This window comes from Perca fluviatilis, chromosome 3 (genome assembly GCF_010015445.1).
Source record: "Perca fluviatilis chromosome 3, GENO_Pfluv_1.0, whole genome shotgun sequence".
NCBI classification, from domain to species: Eukaryota; Metazoa; Chordata; class Actinopteri; order Perciformes; family Percidae; genus Perca; species Perca fluviatilis.
In genome coordinates, this window is record NC_053114.1 from 7,272,820 (window position 1) to 7,293,481 (window position 20,662).

At 40.9% G+C, this 20,662-nt stretch overlaps 1 protein-coding gene across 3 annotated transcripts in view; it reads left to right on the forward strand.

The window, feature by feature from the left end:
- sh3gl3a (SH3-domain GRB2-like 3a) overlaps positions 1–18,051 on the forward strand; it is a 58,323-nt gene extending 40,272 nt beyond the window's left edge. Inside the window, exons 2-11 of one of the 3 annotated variants that reach the window (XM_039795969.1) lie at positions 1,890–1,958; positions 3,683–3,755; positions 3,924–4,067; positions 7,321–7,454; positions 9,115–9,273; positions 10,912–11,015; positions 11,844–11,968; positions 12,093–12,125; positions 12,793–12,858; positions 17,108–18,050. In XM_039795969.1, the coding sequence (XP_039651903.1) occupies positions 1,890–1,958; positions 3,683–3,755; positions 3,924–4,067; positions 7,321–7,454; positions 9,115–9,273; positions 10,912–11,015; positions 11,844–11,968; positions 12,093–12,125; positions 12,793–12,858; positions 17,108–17,310 (1,110 nt within the window). In that variant the 3' untranslated portion in view covers positions 17,311–18,050. Of the gene's footprint in view, positions 1–1,889; positions 1,959–3,682; positions 3,756–3,923; positions 4,068–7,320; positions 7,455–9,114; positions 9,274–10,911; positions 11,016–11,843; positions 11,969–12,092; positions 12,126–12,792; positions 12,859–17,107 lie in introns of all 3 variants that reach the window. The other 2 variants (XM_039795970.1, XM_039795971.1) reach the window with 2 other exon arrangements.
- The last annotated feature ends 2,611 nt before the right edge of the window (positions 18,052–20,662 follow it).

Here is a 20,662-nt window from a genome sequence, read left to right on the forward strand (position 1 = left end):
TCCAACCCGGCCACGTCATATGACAAATTTCTAACAGTGATATGGAACTGTGTGTAAACATAGAGGCGTTAATAAAGAAACTAATATGGTGCCCCCCCTTGCTTGGCTTGGCACAAGAGCGCTTTTGCTTCTCAAAGTCTTCTTTCTGGGTGAAAAGAATAGCAGTATTCATGGTCATTATGATCAGTTCATTGGTATTCTGCGGATCCGGCAGAATTCCGCAGAATTTTCCCAGATTTGTTTAAACAAATAATAAAAAATGAAATAGCACTCAGTCTGTTAAGACATCTCCTTCCAAAGCTAAAGCTCAATTCCGCAGTTTTTCATTCCGGATCACTGAAAGCTGAAAAAAAAATCTGCAGATTGTGTTTGGGTCTGCTCATAAGTTACATTAAACAGAGATGTACTATATTGATACTAAATCATTTCCCCACAGTAACCACTGTAGAACCACTACTAAATGTTTGGACTACAGTTAAAATTAAATTCAAACTGAAACTGGATCTTTGCCAATATTAGTCATAAATTAGGGGGGGATTTCCACTTCATCCAGCATGTGCTTCTCATAATATAGTACAGCTCAGCTGAACTTGATGGGAACCAGTCTGTACTCAAGCTCAACAGCAGAGAGACAGATTGGGACGATGATGATGTCATCTAAGTCCTTATGCCGCAACTGCCGGGACAAGGTCATAGCTGTACTGACATATGGCTACATTATACAACATATATGAGCCCACAGAATCCCTTACTAACTCAACATCCATACACCAACTTCACAAAGTGTCCCCCGAGGACATTGTCATTCATTAGTTAATAATGAATATCGTCCAGGGGCGCGTTGAGGGATGGATAAATACTTTTTCCAAATTTTGTGTGTGTGACTTATCATCAGGGAACAGAACATGAAGTGATGTCAGGAGAAAGGCTGCTCTCTCAGCCAAAAGATAACCCTAAACTGATGTAAGTAAGTGTGTGGGTGTGCGTGCGCGTGTTTGTAGCAGAGCTGCAGGTGATTCAGGCATCCCTGGATGTGTAAATGAATGTGATCAAAAAATCAAAATAGATTTAGATTTACTGGTGTAAGTTACAGTGTTTGTGTTATGTTGTGAATGTGGACAGATGTGTGCACGTGCATTATGATTACATTACTCAGGATCAAAAACTAGCGAGTCCACAATTTTGCTAACAAAAGCCAAACATCAAGCCAGTGCAACAACACAAGACGTAGCCGACCTAGCCAGCCGGCTACTATTACCGGCTCATCCAGCAGCAACATGGCCAGCTCGGCTCGCCGTCTGACTTTTATTTTGCAAATCTCTCGCCGACGGCTAAAAGCCCATCTGAGATTTTCTCTTGCTCGGTCACTCCTTCCTTTTCTCTTCCAAGCTTCTTCGCAGTGGTGATACGCCGGTATACGCGGTATAACTCACTAAAAAAGCTCCAGGATTTCCATACACCCACTTAAAAATGCCCAATGACACACAACAACATACTTTCCATTATATTTTTGACATATTTTGAATATGAGTTTTTTTTTTCTTTGCATAGGCTAAATAAAGGTATTTCAGCTGTGAATTGGTGCATAAAAGTGTATCAAAATGCAAGAAATGAAGTCTTTGACGCTCAAAATTTCCCTGGGGCTGGACACCCAGACCCCACCCCCCCCAAAGTCCCATTCTGGCCCATACATATACAGTACAGTATACCCACTACAATACATTAGACTACACCACTGCTTCCTCAGTGTCCTCTTCAGTCTCTTTGCCTCTGCCGTGATGTCCGTAAAGCCTGCTGAAGCCGGTTCCGTCACCTGCTGGCTTCGCTCCGGTTCCAAAAACTCGTATTTCTCAGTCCTCCATAATGCTCTCTGTGCTCTCTGTGTGCAGCTACTCAGTGAAAAGATCAGCGGGGCCGAGGGGACCAAGCTGGATGAAGACTTCATGGAGATGGAGAGGGTGAGTTGAGTTCAGAGCAGACATGCTCTCATGGTGGATGCATAGTGTCACACATGGCAGTGCGGGGTTATTTTTTATATAGTACAGGCAGGAGATAAGAGCTCCTAATAGGGCTGCTCAATATATGTTGTTGTTTTTTATCGCCATCGCAATATCAACTGGCGCAGTAACCACATCGCGAAAGGCTGCGACACATAGCTAAAGACTCTCAGAGATTTTTTGTTAGTTGAAGAAGAAAATAGAAAAGAAAATATCAGCAGGCTCAGGTTAATATTCTAAGTGTCTGACAACATTATGGGAAGGATCCCTTCATAGATAGCCCTTTAAAACCTCTTTGAGACCTTTCTGTTTAACCAGAAACTGCTCTGAAGTCGCTAGCGCTAAACCCACCAGACTCCATTTAAAAAAAACAATACTTTAAGCGTGTATAGAGCCAACATATTTTCACATGTAAATCGGTAAACTATGTGTTTATTTCAACCAAAACTAGAGTTGTGATGGTTGGATAAAGTGGAAAGACAACCCAAAATGGCTTTTCATAGTTTGATTTTGTTTCTGTCGACTTTGAATGAAGTGTATTTAATGATGCTAAAATAACTGTTTATTTACATGGAGTCTGGTGGGTTTAGCAAACCCAATTGTGGGTTGATGTTTTTATGTTTAAAAAAAGGATCTTACTCTTTACCAGAAAGGTCCACCTTTCCATAATGTTCTCAAACACTTAGAATATTAATCTGAGCCTGTCAGTGGCAAAAGGAGCACTTTTGTGAAGGTAAATACAAGCTGGACAATTGCCCTATTAACTTACATTGTAGCTTGATTCGCCGCTGCCGACTGCAGCGATCTGGCGTAATACGGGACCAATGTCAAAGATTGTTGTTCTCATTAATCATTTAGACACAAAAACATAGGAAAATAGGTGAAAAAAAAAACGGTAGTTACCCTTTAACTTAAAGTTTTTCAATAATCTCCTCTGAACAGGATTTGATCTCTGTTTGGTTTCAGAAAAAAAAGCTATGATAGGCAGATAATCTTAAGGTTTTCATTTGGTCACACTACGGTACAATGGAGCTGACATCGGAGGATGCAGATTATGGTTGTTATGAAAGTGCAAATAAACACAAAAATGTATAGGTACTCACATGAGAACGTAGCAGAGCCTAAATACTTTTGTACCGCACACACAACCGCGCCGAGCCTACACATGCACCCCCTGACACCCACAGGTTCTTCTTCCTTGGCCCGTGCTACACCCTTCTACCAAGTGGCATGAAAATCGACAAACAAACAACAAACCAACAAACTGAGCCGAAAACATAAACCTCCTTGGTAGATAATTACAATTCCTATTAATGCATTTAAAAACTAAGAGTGACAGATTGATTCAATTTACAATTAAATGTTTTTAGTAAAGAAAAAAAGAAGTTTTGAATTATTTTAGCTTAGTAATATAAAAACAATAGTATTCATTCTTGTGAATTGTAGGTGTGGGGGAATAGATCACGTTGAAGAGTCGTCACACTTGTGTTTTAAAAAAAAATCAGCAGTCATTAGTATCGTCATTCACAGTTTGTAAAACATTGTAATATTCAACCATGAGCCCAGCTTGGACAACTGAATCATGAACTGAATGTAATGTTTCAAATATCCTATAGAACTGGAATGTATTTACACATAACTGCAATATCTCGTCTCTTTTAACATTCGTATCTTGCTCCCATTAGAAAATTGAGGTGACCAACAAGTCGGTGTTTGACCTTTTGTCCAAAACAACAGAATACCTCCAGCCTAACCCAGGTATAAAAAAAAAATATATATATATATATATATATATATATATATATATATATATATATATATGGATCCTATCTTATTCTGTGTATTCTATTGTGCTGTATCTACCACCACAACACTGTCTGGCAAAATGAATCTAGTGCGTGGTGTATTGATTGTTTTCCCGTGCAGCCTCTCGAGCCAAACTGAACATGCTGAACACGGTGTCGAAGATACGAGGGCAGGTGAAGACCACGGGCTACCCTCAGAGCGAAGGCCTGCTGGGAGACTGCATGCTGCGCTACGGCCAGGACCTGGGAGAGGACTCTGTCTTTGGTACCCGTTCTCACATTCTCAGACTTTCTTAGATAGTGGCCAGGGCTGCAGGATAGTGTTGTCAAGGAAAAACTCAGGAACAGCACAACTAATTTCACATACGTGAAGAAGATTCAGGAGACCTTGATGAATTACACAGGAGCATTTAATGAACGCTCAATTAGGAAGAGAATTTAGGCAGGCATTACAGTTCAACCACGTCGTGTTAGCGTGTCCTGCCGTCCCAACTCTCCCCAGTTCCTGTCTTCCTGATGGAGTATTTCAACTTTTTTTTTAATTTGCAGATTTTAGATTTGTAATCTCAGCAAAACTACCGACGCCTGCAAGTGTATACAGTCACAACTTCACTCCTAACAAACTGTCAATGCAGGCTTCATTTATGAGACTCTGCACACATTTCTTTCCCTGAAAAATTCGAAGCAAAACATCGTGATGCATTTTCCAGCCGAAGCCATTAGTTTGCAGCTGTCACACTGTTTCAGAGAGTCCCGCAATGAAACTGATCCCCAAAAGTATTGATCATAGGGCCTGGCGAATTTATTTCACAGTTGGGTGACTTGACGTCCCAAAATATTCGGGGCAGGCCCGAATTAGGAGCAGTTGTCCCAAATCCTGTCCTGTTTGTCCTGAAAATTAGAGTTTTGAACTACTGATCGTTGTGAAACATGATTTAGGTGCTGCCCACAGATGGGCAACGTTATGTCCCTTGCCGACATGAATTGACCTTTTTCACAGCAGATATGTTGATTTGTCATAGTAGGAAAAGCACAGCTGAAACTGATAACCTTAACGATGGCTCAGTTCCATCAAGTGTCCCAGTAAGCTATTTCAGTGAGTCAGCATGCACAATACCAGGGCCTCTCCTAAGTGGAATGCAGCCATCATTAATGGTTTTGAATACACCTGTGCTTTTCCTACTATGGCTTGTCAACATGTCTGCCGTGAAAAATGTATATTATGGTGTTCAGAGTCTCTTTTTATGATCCCCCTGTCACTGATAAATAATACAGCATTACACACACTTTTGCATCATGGAAGTTTTTGGTGTAAACATGGGTTCATGAAAATCCCCCCTATGCACATTTGAGAGTTCTGAACTGTTTAGTGACTGCTTACAGCTTAAGTGATTAAAGCCGTGGAAAGCAGTTTATTTTTGGAGTCTGGGAGGGGTCTGAGTAAGGGGTCTGAGAGGAAACTAGACTTCTGCACCTCCTCCTGGCTCTGTATTACTGGCAATTTCCACCGGTTACGGAACGGCTGCGGAACGGCTCCGAAACGAGTCATTAGGTTTCCATTAAAGTCAATGTGTTTATTTTCTAGACTGCGGAACGGCTGCGTTCCAGGGCCCAGCTCTGGTGGTCCGCAGCCCTCCGGAGCAGATACGCAGAGCTTCTATTTTTGCCGGACACCAGAGAGCTCCGCAGCAATTCAGCACAATTCAGATTGTGTGCGGGACAGGAAGTCGAGCACAGAAACAAAATAAAAACATCCGGTTAATTTTCAAAATAAAATACAGCGTGCGCACAGCGGATCATATTTCCCCGCACTACACCTTGAAAACACAGCACAGAGCTGTTTCCCCTCTACTCCTCTGGATGGAAACAAGCTGTTGTTGGTTTCGTGGTTCTATTCTACGTGAATTCGCGAGATCTCGTGGGTCCTCGTGACTACAGCTGTCAGTCATGGCCGCAGCCGTTCCGCAACAAATCCAGACCCGGTGGGTATTGACGGACGGCGGAGCATGGAGCCGTTCAGCCACGGAGCCGTTCCGCAACCGCTGGAAATTAGGAGTTACAGCTGCAAAGATAAATCAATCATTCAATTAGTTCTCAACTATTTAATTAATCAGCAACTATTTTGATGAATCAATTAATTGGTTTGATAATTAATTTTGTATGACAAAAAATCAAAACTTCTCTGACTGCAGCTTCTTAAATGTGAATATCTTCTAGTTTTCTTCCCTCCTCTGTGACAGTGAACTGAATATGTTTGAGTTGTGGACAAAACGAGACATTGGAGGACAATCATCTTGGACTTTGGGAAACACTGATCCACATTCAATTTTTCTTGACATTTTAAAGAAGAGGTCTCTCTACATCAGGGATGTCAAACTCTATCTCACTAAGAGCCACACTGGAAAATGAGAATCCCATCAAGGTCCAGACGTGTAGAGTTTATTGACATGCTTTTATATAGTCGAAAGAGCAAAATATCTTTGACTGGATTGTTGCATGTCTCAAATAGCTTTTCCCACTTACAGTTTGGTCCACACAAAAGCCTTAAAAAAAAGTCAGGAAAGATTTTCCCTAGCTATCATAGAGTTTAGTCAAGCAAACAATCATGATTACATTTTTAAAAGGCTACCCGACTCACACCTGTTTCACAGGTTTGAATATGCACACTCTCTGGGTCTGTGGGAATTTATGAGTCTCAAAGTCGGCAAATCTGCCAAATTCTGCTTTGAGTTTCGCATAATTACAGTCTGAAAAACTCTTTCCCATCCTTTTGGTTTGGCGCACAACAAGGCGGGCCATAATTTGTGGGCCGGATCAAAATTTGCGAAGGGCCGGGTTGGATAGAGGATGGATACCTCAACTGAGCCCATCAGGACCCGACAGTACCCAACATGCCGGGCCGGGTTCGGACAGATATTTAGAAATTATGTTCGGATTTCGGGTCAGGCTCGGTCACATCAGCGCGATAAGGCATTGAACATTTTAAATTTAAAAAAGCTTATCATGTAGGTACGCGCCTGTGTTAATGTGCGCTTGTTGCCCCGTGTGCGCTGATGCGCTCATCTGTTGGCATTTCGGAATGCCTTCCTACAGTTGCACATTGCTTAATGTGTCATTAGTATGAGAAAAAAAACAAGATTTTAACTGTGTCGGGCTCGATATAAATATCTTAATGCCTGTCGGACGCGGGCCGGGCTCTGACAGAAAAATGTGGCCCGATCCGCACTCTTGTGTGCTCTACACCAAATCCTGGAGATTTTTGCCTTCTACCCATAGCAGCTTAAAATAGGGAGAATGAGATATTTCTCTACTGACAATTTCAGACTTTGAATCCCATATTTGTAGGATTTCAAAAAGGTAGTATTTAAAAACAAACACTATCACAGACACACAGCAAACCTGTGAGGCTAGAACTAAGACGTGGCGCACGTGTCCAAATGATTTCCGTGTCATAGTATCCCGCTGAGACGAGCACACAGGTTTATTGAAAAGATGTGCTTTGTCTCTGCGTCCTGCAGGCTGTGCTCTGTTGGACATGGGCGAGGCCATGAGGCAGATGGCAGACGTGAAGGACTCTCTGGACATAAGTGTCAAACAGAACTTTATTGACCCGCTGCAGACTCTACAGGACAAGGACCTGAAAGAGATCACGGTACGTTGCAGCAGCTTGTGCCCTGGTAACTGAACTCATACAAGGTGAAAACACAAGCCGTGTGCCATTTCTAAATATATGATTGGCAGGGTACACAAACTGCACTGTGAGAGACTAATGTTTGCAACACAGGGGAAACGTGACAACACTTCCAGGGTGTGCCAAGAGCGGTAATCTGCTGTCAGGCATTGAATCTTGCCTTCATTTCATCTACAGAATGCACACAGTGGGTCTTAGGTTTTCAGTTCCAACCATTAATACTACACTATAAAAAATACTCCGTGAAAAGTAAAAGCCCTGCTTTCAAACAAACAAACAAAAACAATTCTTAAGTCAAAGTACAAAAGTATTATTTAGAAAATCATCAGGATCAGAAGTATTTAAAGTCTCTTCGAGATGGAGCTACTTTTAATTACTTCAATAACTTCACAGTTCACAGTCTCTAATACTGTATTACATTTTGTTTGATCATATGTTTTGTAGATCAAATCTCAATCTAAAAAGTAACCACTAATCAGTCCTTCCAGAAAAATGCAGAGTTTTTTTTGTGATTGTTGTTGGCAAAACTCCTTGATTATGCAGCACGTTTGCTTAAAAAATGCTATGGAATATGCGGGATATTTATGCAATTTTATGCGATGAAATTGCGGGAACTTGCAAAAATTGCGGTTTGATGAAAAAGAGAAAAAAAGTGATTCCCCCAACACCCTGCTTTTCTATGATGTTCATGTCGCGTAATTACGTCACTTCATAACGTTCCCATGGCAACAGGGGAAAATGGCTGCTCTTGTGTGAAGTAAACACAACATTTTTCAACTTTCTACTAGGATATATGTGACTTTTCTGCAACGAAAATGCGGAGATTATGAAATCATGCAAGCCCCGCGTATTTTGCACGGAAATCGGCAATTTATGCGACGAAAGTGCGGCGTATTTGAAAAAGTGCAGCCCCCGCATAAATATGCGGACTTTGGCTGATTATGCATTGAATTATGCAATCGCATAATCACGTTTTTCTGGAGGGACTGACTAATGGCACTTTTCCATTACCTGCTACCTGCTCACATCGCCTCGACTCTACTCGCCTGGTACCTGCCTTCAGGTCCTTTTTTTAGTACCACCTCAGTCGAGGTTCCAAGCCAGCATGAAAAGGGGGGTGTCCTGTGTTTTTTTTTTTTTGCTGCCTCCAGCTTCATTTGAAACAAAAGGTGTCTTCTGGCTGTGGCTACAACAACACACCCTCGACGTTCTGCGTGTGTGTCGCGTTAGGTCACGGCAGTTTACTGCGGCGCCGCTATGAGGACCAGCCACGCTGAGGCGGTACTAAAATGAGTGAGAATAGTAGTAGTATCCATACTGTCGCTGCTCTAGTTGGGGGACTCGGGCGTTGCCTACCTACCCTAATGGTATAGTCCGCTCCTTGACTCACAGCTGGTCATTCAGCTCTTACTGATCCTGATGTGTTCATGAATCTGAATTCTCAGAGAACTTACAAACAAATAACTTATTATGTTATACATTTTATTTATGTAGTGCTTTTTTATGACACTTTACTTTACTTTTAGCACACTATGTTTGTGTGAGTTTCGATACAAAAGACACATTAGAAGAATGATCCGTTGCACAGGATGAAGATACATGGTCCTGTCTGTGTTTGCAGCACCACCTGAAGAAGCTGGAGGGCCGGCGGTTGGACTTTGACTATAAGAGGAAGCGTCAGGGGAAGATCCCTGACGAGGAGATCCGGCAGGCTGTGGAGAAGTTCGACGAGAGCAAAGAGCTGGCCGAGAGGAGCATGTTCAATTTCCTGGAGAATGACGTACGAGAGCGTAGATCTTCTAAAGGAACAATAGACCAATAGGGAGTATTAAACATCATTTAAACATGTCAACTTACCAACTAGAAACATGCAAATACCTAGAAATTATATATATATATATATATATATATATATATATATATATATAAAATGTAATATGAGTTACAGAATTGTGAAATCGTGAACAGCCAGCTGTTTACCATGAAGGGTAGATATATTGATATTAAATAAGTGAGAAATTTACAGAGCCGCCCTGGGGTCAGCTGAGAAAAAAAAACTAAACCGTGCCCACAGAATAAAAATCTGTTCCCTCAGTTTTATAAACGTGCGCAAAGTTAGAAAGATATTCACAAATTTGAACTTCCGGGATCAATTACTCGACAGTGAAATGTTAGGGACCGTCTACAAACTAAAACACCGAAAAGAGATACAACAAAAATATTTATTAATTTAATGATTAAATAATGTAGTGTCTCCAGACTTACCTCAATTATAACCTGTCTCCTGCTAGTTGTACTACAGCACTTACTTTAATAAAATAAGCATATTCATAATTTTGGTAAATATTTTTTGCCAAAAAAATTTAATGTATGTCCTAAATCCAAAGTCATGTCTCCAAAACTACTCCACACATAGAAGGCCCCCTGCTGGTTGTACTACAGCACCTTAACTTTCAAAAATAAGCATAATATAATTTTGGGGAATATTTTTTACCAAAAACATTTAATATTTTAATAATTGAATAGAGTCGTGTCTCTAAACTTACCTCACAGATAATGACTCTTCTGCTGGTTGTACTACATCACTTACTTTTGAAAAATAGGCGCATGCATAATTTTGGGGAATATTATGCATATATAATAATAATATTATTATTATGAATCCGTGACATTACATTTACATTACATTTATTAAACCGAGGGAACGGATTTTTATTCTGTGCACACGGTTTAGTTTTTTTTTTGTCCTCAGCTGACCCCAGGGGGGCTCCATAGAAATTCATATGACAGACATCAAAATAGTTTAGATGGAGTCAGTATAGTTGTTTCTGATTGGTTGGCAGGTATCCATTGAAATGATGCATCGGGACATTCTGAGACAGAACCAGGCGCACCACACTGCCTTTTTTTGTTGACGCCTACAGTTTACAGTTTTCTGAAGCAGATAATGCAGAGAACTTTGATACACACATTGTGAAACACATGGAGACCCACAATCGGACAAAATCTGCAATTAGCCATCCATTTTTGTAAAACGGCCCATATCTGAGCTTTACATAGTTGATTTCTCGCATAAAAAAGTTTCAGAAGTGAATTTTGTAATGGAATATTACAAGAAGATCTGCGTGACCTAGCTAGATTCAGAAGACTACCTGATCTCAGGTCAAAGGGGTCACATGCTTAAAAAGTAGGCATGATTTTATTTTACAATGCACTGACATTCAGTGTATACAAAGTCATTACAGTATTAAGTATGTAAGTATTATACAGTATTAAGGGTAATGAGTTTTCCAAAGGAGTTATGTCACTTAGCTGGAGGGTAAGTGTGTGTGTGTGTGTGTGTGTGTGTGTGTGTGTGTGTGTGTGTGTGTGTGTGTGTGTGTGTGTGTGTGTGTGTGTGCGCGCCCACGGCCCACAGGTGGAGCAGGTGAGCCAGCTGGCGGCGCTGATCGAGGCGGCCGTAGACTACCACAAGCAGTCGTGTGCGATCCTGCAGGAGCTCAGCGGGAAGCTGCAGCAGAGGTGAGGGAGGGGCTGGAGGCCACACTGGTAATTACTTTGCAGCTTTTCATCCCCTCTGTGAGAATCACAGGCTCACTCTGAAAAAAGTAATTTCACTCAGAGTGGCTGTGACACTAAAAGCGTCGATGCAAGTGGTGTCTCTGAGCAGTAGATTTAGAAACTGAGGTGGCGTATGTACTTGAATGAGTGTGCTGTGCTACAGCTCCCTGGCACTGACTCCCAGCATGCAACCTACATGCTCTCTGTCGTTTTGGAGTAGTGCTACAACTAGCGATTCACTAGCAAGGACCACAGCATCAACAAGATACGTTTTAACGATTTATTAAAGGTGCACTTTGAGTTCCTGCATGGTTTTCAGAGCGATTTCATTCACCGACAAGATGGTTGGGGGAGGGGGTTAGTGCGTATTTTTCACTGAAATTAAGGCTGCTGCTCTAAAAGCACCCCCTCCCCCAACCATCTTGTCGGTGATTGACGTGGTTTGTTGTATTTTGGTGCACAGCCTGTGCCCCTAGTGTTTGTTTGACGTGTTGTCTCCCGAGATCGGGCTTTTTCACAGTGTATTCAGGGGGGCAGGCAGCTAGCGGATCCAGGAGAGATGCCTGCGATTTGAGACAAAAATGTAATTGCGCTGAAACCATGCAGGAACTCATAGTGCACCTTTAAGAGAACACATTACATTTTTTTCAGTTAACACGCTTTCAGACATGAAACAAACATAACAATTTAAAAATGGAGACATAAGAACCGACTACTGACGTATAAGATATCAAAAACAGTCTTTTTTTTAGAGTACATTTTTTTTACCCTGCTGTCTTCTCCCCCCAGGATATCCACAGCCAGCAGCCGGCCCAAAAGAGAGTTCAAACCAAAGTCTATCAGGAGCAACGTAGACCTCCTGGACAACAGTCAGCACAACGGCCTGTCCTACCGCTCCTCGCTCCGATCCACTGGTACAGCTGACACAGCCCTGGCTTCATTTCACCTTTGCTTCTTTTTTTTTCTGTAATGTTCTCTGTCAGCCCCATCCCCATTGTTTGCTTTGAGTTAGGCTTTTTTTTCTGTTATGCCTTACAGATATCCAGATCCACCCCGCAGTCAATGGGAAAAGTAGGTATCCCTTTATAAAGTGTTTAGGTGCAAGGCATCTTTTAGATCTTTTGAAACTGACAGTAAACATTTCTCTTGTTCCCCAACCACCAGTAGAACCAAAACCACATAGTTTGCTGCTATTTGAGCCGTCCGTATGCTTTTTATGAGCAATTGATTTCAGCTTCATAAAAAGATGTGACTTACCAGCAGTTTGTGCTTATTTACAAAAGTGAAAAGCTACATAGCAGTTACCACTGAAAAATGAGAATTACAGTCAAAAGTAAGTAATGTGGCTATTATATCACTAAATATGAGCTAATTGGTGTTCTTAAAAAAAGACTTTAAAGTGTTTCTTTCCCCGGGCCATAAGCACACTCAACTCCTGTACTGAACTGAACGACCCCACACGCCAGTATGTGGGTCGACTGTCTTTTCAAGGGCCAGCCTACTGGATCCTGTGCAATCAGTTCATTCATAGTTGTGCTTAACTTCATTTTTTTCTAGACTACATTTATCCCGTAGCACATTGCCGCCCTCTTCTGGTAAAAGTCAGGCTGTGTAGAGTGATACGCTGTAGATTAAAGCACATTAGGGCTGATTTCTCCATTGTTCACTGAGTGTGCTCATTATTTTTGTGTTGTCTTGTGCTCAACACCATCTCCATGTGTCTCTCCATGTCACCCAGCTGATCATATAACCTCTGTTCCTCTGACATGGCCCGAGAGCCCCACTACCAATGGCGACGCTCACCGTGAGTAACACACACCAACTCTGCATCAGTCCTGAAAAGATTCATCCACAGACAGTTAACCAACAACAATTTGCTGATGAATAAATCCTGAATTGTCAGGCAAACATATTATATATAATAATAATAATAATAATAATAATAATAATAATAATAATAATATAATAATGCAGCTGGTTTCAACTGCTCAAATGTAAGCGTCTTTGGGTTTTGGACTGTCAGTCTCATTAAAACCAAACAATTAAAAAGTGTGAAGTTCATTCGTGATCTTAGAAACGATAGTTTGGAACGAGGTAGGCTTACTATCATTTTCCAGAGCTCTTAACCACATCTCAGGGTCTTCATCGGCAGATGTAGTACTCTCATTTGTCATGGAGATGCCTCCGTATTAGTACTGAGTAATGACAAATAAGGAAATCACCCGCTCAAGGTCCACTTACTATTTTTCTCCCAAACTTTCAAACTTATATCACAGTTAGCATCAGTAGCTGGAGATGGCTCAGTTGTCATGGAGATGGCAAAATACATCGTTAAAAAAAAAATAAAAAATAAAATACTTTCAGAAAATCTTAACTCAAGGTCCACCTACTAGCTTTTGATTTTTGATTTTAACCGCATCTCACGATCTTCATCAGCAGATGAAGTTTGCTCTGGTTGTCATGGAGATGGCTCAGTACTAGTACTGAGTATTTGCAACTGAGCAAACTCCATCCAGTCAATGTCCCCTTACAGTGTTAGCATTTCTGGGCTTTTAACCACATTCCACAGTCTTCATCAGCAGGTGGTTTGTTCTTTCTTTTGTGTAGGCAATTTAATTTGAATTTGAATTGAAAGACGGCAATAATGTAATAATAATAATGTATACTTTATTAATCCCGCTAGGGGAAATTAATAAAATGTTTTCACTCTTTTGTTATGACATACAGGCCTGAATTACATACATGCTCAGTACCTATACACGCACTAATGGAAAGATGCCCATTGAAAGGTACCCCAAGCACTTGGGGGTTCGGTGCCTTGCTCCGAACCCCGGTTCAGCTATCAGCTATCTCCAGCTATCAGTCCACCACCATACTCTGGTCCATATGGGGACTTGAACCGGCGACCTTCTGGTTCCCAGCCCAACTCTCTTGATAATGAAATGTATCATTAGTTGCCACCTTAGTGTATATATATATATATAATGTATATATATATATATGTATGTATGTATGTATGTATATATATGTATGTATGTATGTATGTATGTATGTGTATATATATATATATATATATATATATATATATATATGTGTATATATATATATATATGTGTGTATATATATATATGTGTATATATATATATGTGTATATGTATATATATATATATATGTGTATATGTACTAGGGCTGGGATAATATGATTTGATTCTTTCACGAAACATAAGTGCTGATTGGATTTGTATTGCGATTTTCATGTATTGGGATTCCTGAAGTATTGCGATTCGATAGTATTGAGTATTGCGATTTTCTTTATCTTCTTTAAAGGGGTGATAGAATGATTATATAGGGTATTTTACACTGTTCCTTAAGGTCTCCTAATGGGGTATGTAACATTGGTTGGGCTGAAAATTGCCAGAATGATATTTTATTAGGCCCTTAACTACCCTGTGAATATGGCTCTATTTGGAAGAAGAGCTTTTCTTCCAAATATGGTATGCTGATGAATATTCAGAATGAGCTACGCGCTGATTGGTTTGAGCAAACTACATAGAAACACATGGGAAACTCGACAGCAGGTCTCATTGCAAAGTTATACATTGTTTATCGGGCTATTTCGTTATTAAATTCCCTTCTGATACTTTTTTAAGCGAGAAATCAACAATATAAAGCTCAAATATGGGCCGTTTTACGAAAATTGATGGCTAATTGCAAATTTGGTAAGACTGTGTGTCGGAGTTTAGCCGCCGGTGCTGCCTCGCCGCCCAGCCTGCCTTCCTTCACAGACCCCGGCCTGCTATGAGTGCTTGGAGCTCCGTCACGGCTGGCAGCCCACAGCAGGGACTACCAACACCGTTGCCCTGACAGAGCTCCAGGGCCTTCAACTCCTCTCTTCCTGCTAGCTAAATGGCCCGTTGTGTGAGAGTGAGAGCTCCGTCAGCGAGCTTGTTACACCAGCAATCTGTTACCTCATGTTACCCACATGTCACGCCACTTATACAAAATCTAACTAAAGGTTTCGTTAGCTGCGACTGTCCCTTCAATCCTAGCTATGTGTAGCTACAAACCACGGATAGTTAGCTTCCTTTTTGCCTTAATTCGATTATATTACAGTTTGAATTTCGTCACGCCACTTACACAACATCTAACTATATGTCTTATAAACCTAACAACGGTGTCCGATTTCAAGTTAATGAATATTTGTGAAGACAAAGTGTTTCGTTAGCTGCGACTGTCCCTTCAATCCTAGCTATGTGTAGCTACAAACCACGGATAGTTAGCTTCCTTTTTGCCTTAATTCGATTATATTACAGTTTGAATTTCGTCACGCCACTTACACAACATCTAACTATATGTCTTATAAACCTAACAACGGTGTCCGATTTCAAGTTAATGAATATTTGTGAAGACAAAGTGTTTCGTTAGCTGTGACTGTCCCTTCAATCCTAGCTACAAATCACGGATAGTTAGCTTCCTTTTCGCCTTAATTCAATTATATTACAGTTTGAATTTCGTCACGCCACTTACACAACATCTAACTATGTCTTATAAACCTAACAACGGTGTCCGATTTCAAGTTAATGAATATTTGTGAAGACTAGCTAGGTGTTTCGTTAGCTGTGACTGTCCCTTCAATCCTAGCTACAAATCACGGATAGTTAGCTTCCTTTTCACCTTAATTCGATTATATTACAGTTTGAATTTCGTCACGCCACTTAGCCACACAACATCTAACTAAAGGTCTTATAAAGCTAACAACGGTGTCCGATTTCAAGTTAATGAATATTTGTGAATTCCAGAGGAATTCTAAGAGGTGGCTAGCTAGCTCTCATTGATAGAGCTACGTCCAGCCGCAGGCGCTATCAATGAGACTCGCGGACAAGCGGCGTTTATTTCCCCAATCGTTTGTTTAAATAACTCAACACATTACAATTACACACATTTAAAAGAGTAACTGGAACCTGTGGTAACAGATTGCTGGTGTAACAAGCTCGCTGACCGCGCTCTCACTCACACATACCGGGCATTTAGCTAGCAGGAAGAGGGGAGCTGCAGGCCCTGGAGCTCTGTCAGAGCCGCGGCGTTTATTGGTCCATTAGCGGTGTTACCGGTGACTCTGCGCGGGTATGGCTGCCAGCCGTAACGGAGCTCACAGCAGGCCGGGCGGCGAGGCAACAACCCAGGCAGCACCGGCTGCTTAATTCCGACCCACAGTCGGACAAAATTTGCAATTAGCCATCCATTTTTGTAAAACGGCCCATATCTGAGCTTTACATAGTTGATTTCTCACATAAAAAAGTTTCAGAAGTGAATTTTGTAATGGAATAGCAGAGATCTGCGTGACCTAGCTAGATTCAGAAGACTACCTGATCTCAGGTCAGTTGTGTATGTAAATGTTGGGGTGTGACTGTTCTCTTAAGGTTCCGGATTTTGAGATGCTTACGCAAGCAACTCAGCTTTGTTGAAATTCGCCCGTTTTCAGCGGCAGTTTCAAAATATGAGATTTTCATAGTAAAGGGGTGTCAATGGGATTTTGAGCTTCTATGTATGTCCTTTTTACCCACTGAACTGTCGTTATTCAACTATGACAGGGTAAAATCGGTTTTGCATTCTATCACCCCTTTAACAAAAACATGATTTAAATAATACACTTATAGAGACCATACATCATGAGACATTTGTAAAAACTAAGAAAAATGCACATCACGTCAGTCAGTCTGTTTATAATTTCAGAGAATATCCTATTTTTTTCCTCCTAAATTCTTCTTCTTTCTCCATTATATATTTGTAAAGAAGAAGATAACATGGATTTTCTGCTTTCTCTCTGTTTCGCTGGAAACCAATATGATGTAGTCGCTGTCAGTGGTACCATATAAACAGAACATATTTAGCTGACTTTTAAATTAAAAAGAAATATCGATTGTGAGGGAATTCCCCACCCTTAATATATACATTTACACTTATACCAGGTAGTAAAGGAGCCATTTGTCATCATCCCTGTGCTGAGGTGAAATAACGATTTGATCGTGTCCTAATGTCTCCCTGTGCTGCAGAGTCCGAGCTGTTGGACCAGCCATGCTGCCGCTCGCTCTACGACTTTGAGCCGGAGAACGAGGGCGAGCTGGGCTTCAAGGAGGGCGACATCATCATCCTCACCAACCAGATAGACGAGAACTGGTACGAGGGCATGATCCACGGCGAGTCGGGCTTCTTCCCCATCAACTACGTGGAGGTGATTGTACCCCTGCCTCAGTGAACGCCGGCACCTGGAGTCCCGCACAGACTCCAAACGCCTTCCTCGCCCCACTCAGCCTCTTTGGCCTCTGGCCTCAGCCCGACTCGGGACGCGACATGCACGTGGGGCCAGCTCAGCCCCAAGGTGGGAAAACAAATCCAGTCTTCTGATTTTCAAACCGAGCCAGAGAGGTTGTACTGTAGTTTGGTCCCAAACTGACTTAAGTTCAAATTTCCCAGATTACGTTGTTTTTCTCTGATGATATTTCTGAACCTGAAGCCAACTGAAACCCAAGCCATTAAGTGGGACGCTCTGCCTGGCTGGACCCTTTGTGTCCTTTGGGTCCTGACCAAGGTAAAAAAAAAAAGTCTAACAGTCGTCAAACTCTGTAATCCATCCTGTCAGCCCCTCCGATGACGCTGATCTGCTTGATCTGTGTAAACTGCCTGCCTCACCACAAGCCGAGGCTCATTAACATCTTTTAAAGTTCACTGCTGCACATCATGACCAAATTTTTTCTAACTACAAACGACTGATTTGCTTTCATTTGCATCATAGTAGAGCTGTGTGATTTAAAAAAAAAAAAATCAAATATCACAATATTTTGGACCAAATGCATCAATGTCCATATCACGCGGCGATATTGTATTGACTATTGTTGCTTTCACAAAATACTAACACAATGAGAGTTTGGATAAATAATCACCAATAATGTGGATACAATGACTAAGTGGGTAAAGGCAAATAACAGAACAGCTAGTAAGTCTAGTAAGTTCAGAAAATGACATCACTTTACTGTAATGCAGCCTTTAAAACCAGGAAAAGACAACACTTGTGTCTTATCACGATATCCAAAATTGAAGAGGATATCTAGCCTCATATATCGATGTCGATATAATATCGATGTATTGCCCAGCCCTACATCATAGGAACATTAGGAACATTATATGCCTTTCAGGATATTTTCCATCCCATTACATTGTCATATACAGTAGTTTCCCCAAAAAAGATAGAGGCCTTGAGAGATTGCTTGAACTGTCATAGACGTCCCGCATCATGCTGACAACAGACTAGCTCACTAAGAAGCTAACATTACCCAAGTACAAATGTAGTCAGATGAGTCAGCATGCCGTTTAAAGAGTCGCTTCACCAAGATAGCCATGCAGAAAGTTCTGGTTTTATTTGTCCAAGTTTTGAGACAAGTTTGTCTCTAAGGTTTATGGCTCCACCCCAATACAATGAGGGGAATATAGAATAATATATATATATACATATATATAATATAATAGAAAGGTGGCTAAGAAAATTAAAAAAAAATTTCAAGTTTGGGTGGACTAGACCTTTTAAAAAAGAGATGAAGACTTGATGAGTTGATAGTCAAGCCTGTACGTTTAAGAAAAAAACTAATTTTATCAGCCCTAAAAGCCCTCCAATATGGCCGCCGCAGTGCTGTTTTCCACAGATTTTTTTTTTTTTGTATTTTAAAACAATGTTATGCTTTTACTTATGACTCTTTGTGAGGCCTTCATGGGGAAGTCTTGCCAAAGATCAAGGATTATTCCAGTTGATTACAGCTTTGTTGTTGTTGTCGTAGTTTTGGCCGTTATTTCTATCAGTAATGATAACGTTGCACTCCTGAAGTTAACTGCTGAGATTGTCCTAAACATTTTCTTCGCAAGTCTTTACAATCATGCACACACCCCGCCATGCACCGCCATGCATTGCCATGCGCTGGATGTCAGGCAGTTATCCTGGATATGTACTTCTGTTGATCCAGAGTGGTGGAGACCAAAACCAGAGGAAAACACGACTCCAAATAAATGCTAGTATTTTACTCCGTGTCTGTTGGGTGCGTGGGCAACTGTTTGCCAACAGTTTGTAAGGCCGTTATATGTAAGTGTTTGATATGTGATAGAAATGATGGCCAAGGTTTCAAAAATAACACCCAAGTTTGTTATAAACCAGAGTTATCCTTTAAAATATCAAAATACAACATTTGGTCCATGTAGGCTTTTTGCTGAATGACAAACTTTCTTTTCACACAAACTATTTATTTTAGACATGCTTTGTTATGATTTTGTGAACTTTTCTAGCCACAGCTCTCGGACAGTGATCCCACCTAGCTAGAGTTAAGTCACAGTTGGTGCTTGACAGCCTTACATTCCAGTGGGACCATGGCAGACATTAGTGGATGTAAATGGCTCCTCTGTTAGACTCTGCCTGTGTTCAGGCGTCTCGTGTTGTAACTCTGTACATTTCCGTTCTAGTTTTTTCTCCTATCCCAAACTAACTTTGCCTGTTTGCCTGCTGCGCTCTTAAGTGTCGCCTGTTTTTGCGACTGTGAGGAACTGAACTCCTTTTTTTTTTTTTTTTTTTTTTTTTTTTTTTTTCTCTCTCTCTCTCTCTCTCTCTCTCTCTCTCTCTCTCACTGTTTACATTCTCTGACTTATTGTGACATAATGTAAGGACTGAACGGCCCACTCTGTGTCAGATAGGGATGAATGCCTTGGCACACTGCAACCATATGAAAGTGCTTTTTTGGAATGTTGTCTTTGTTTGCACTGAAATGTTAGAATCGACCCAGCACATATGTTCATGGACACGCACCTTTTTCGTTTTTCGATATTTACTTTCTCCTTTTCTTCAGCGTTGCACTTTGTGTTGTTCGCAACCGGGTTAGAATCACTGCCGCATCACATGTATACGTGAAGTCACAGTGGTAGATGCTTAGATTTATATAACCACAGATGTTCTTAAGACTGTACTACTGTATAATGAATCCACTATCTACATTTTTGTGATGTAGATTGGGAATAATATATCTAAAATCAGATGTCCGTGGAAGCAGATGATCCTGTTGTCTTGTGAAGCTCATTCCAGCTCTCTGATTGGCTAGTGATAAGCTGTAGGTTAAATAAAGGTGGGTTTTTTTTGGATTATCCAGCAGAGCCCAGGGTTTATGTGTTAAGGAACCTTGAAGATAGTATTTAAAAATGTTTTTATTATAACATGCTGTTCATAGGAAGCTCTTAGTTTGAAAGATTTGCAGGAAATGTTAAGTTTGATAGTAACTTGTCGGCGCTCAATAAAAAAAAAGGCAAATCAGACATGATTGGGATTAATAATCAGTGAATGAAAACAGCATTTCTTTTAAAAAAAAAAAACAAAGAGCACAGTGGTAAGTATGACATGACATCACAGCACAGGTAATCCCACCCCAACTCAATGTTTAGCTGCCTTTTTTAGTGCCAGCCTTTATTTGTTCAACCACTATGTGAATACCGTTTTTTATGGCACCCAAAATTATTCTCGTAAATTCCACAAAACACCTATTTCTCTCCAGGACTGTGTGTATGTCTCCTTAGTTTATATT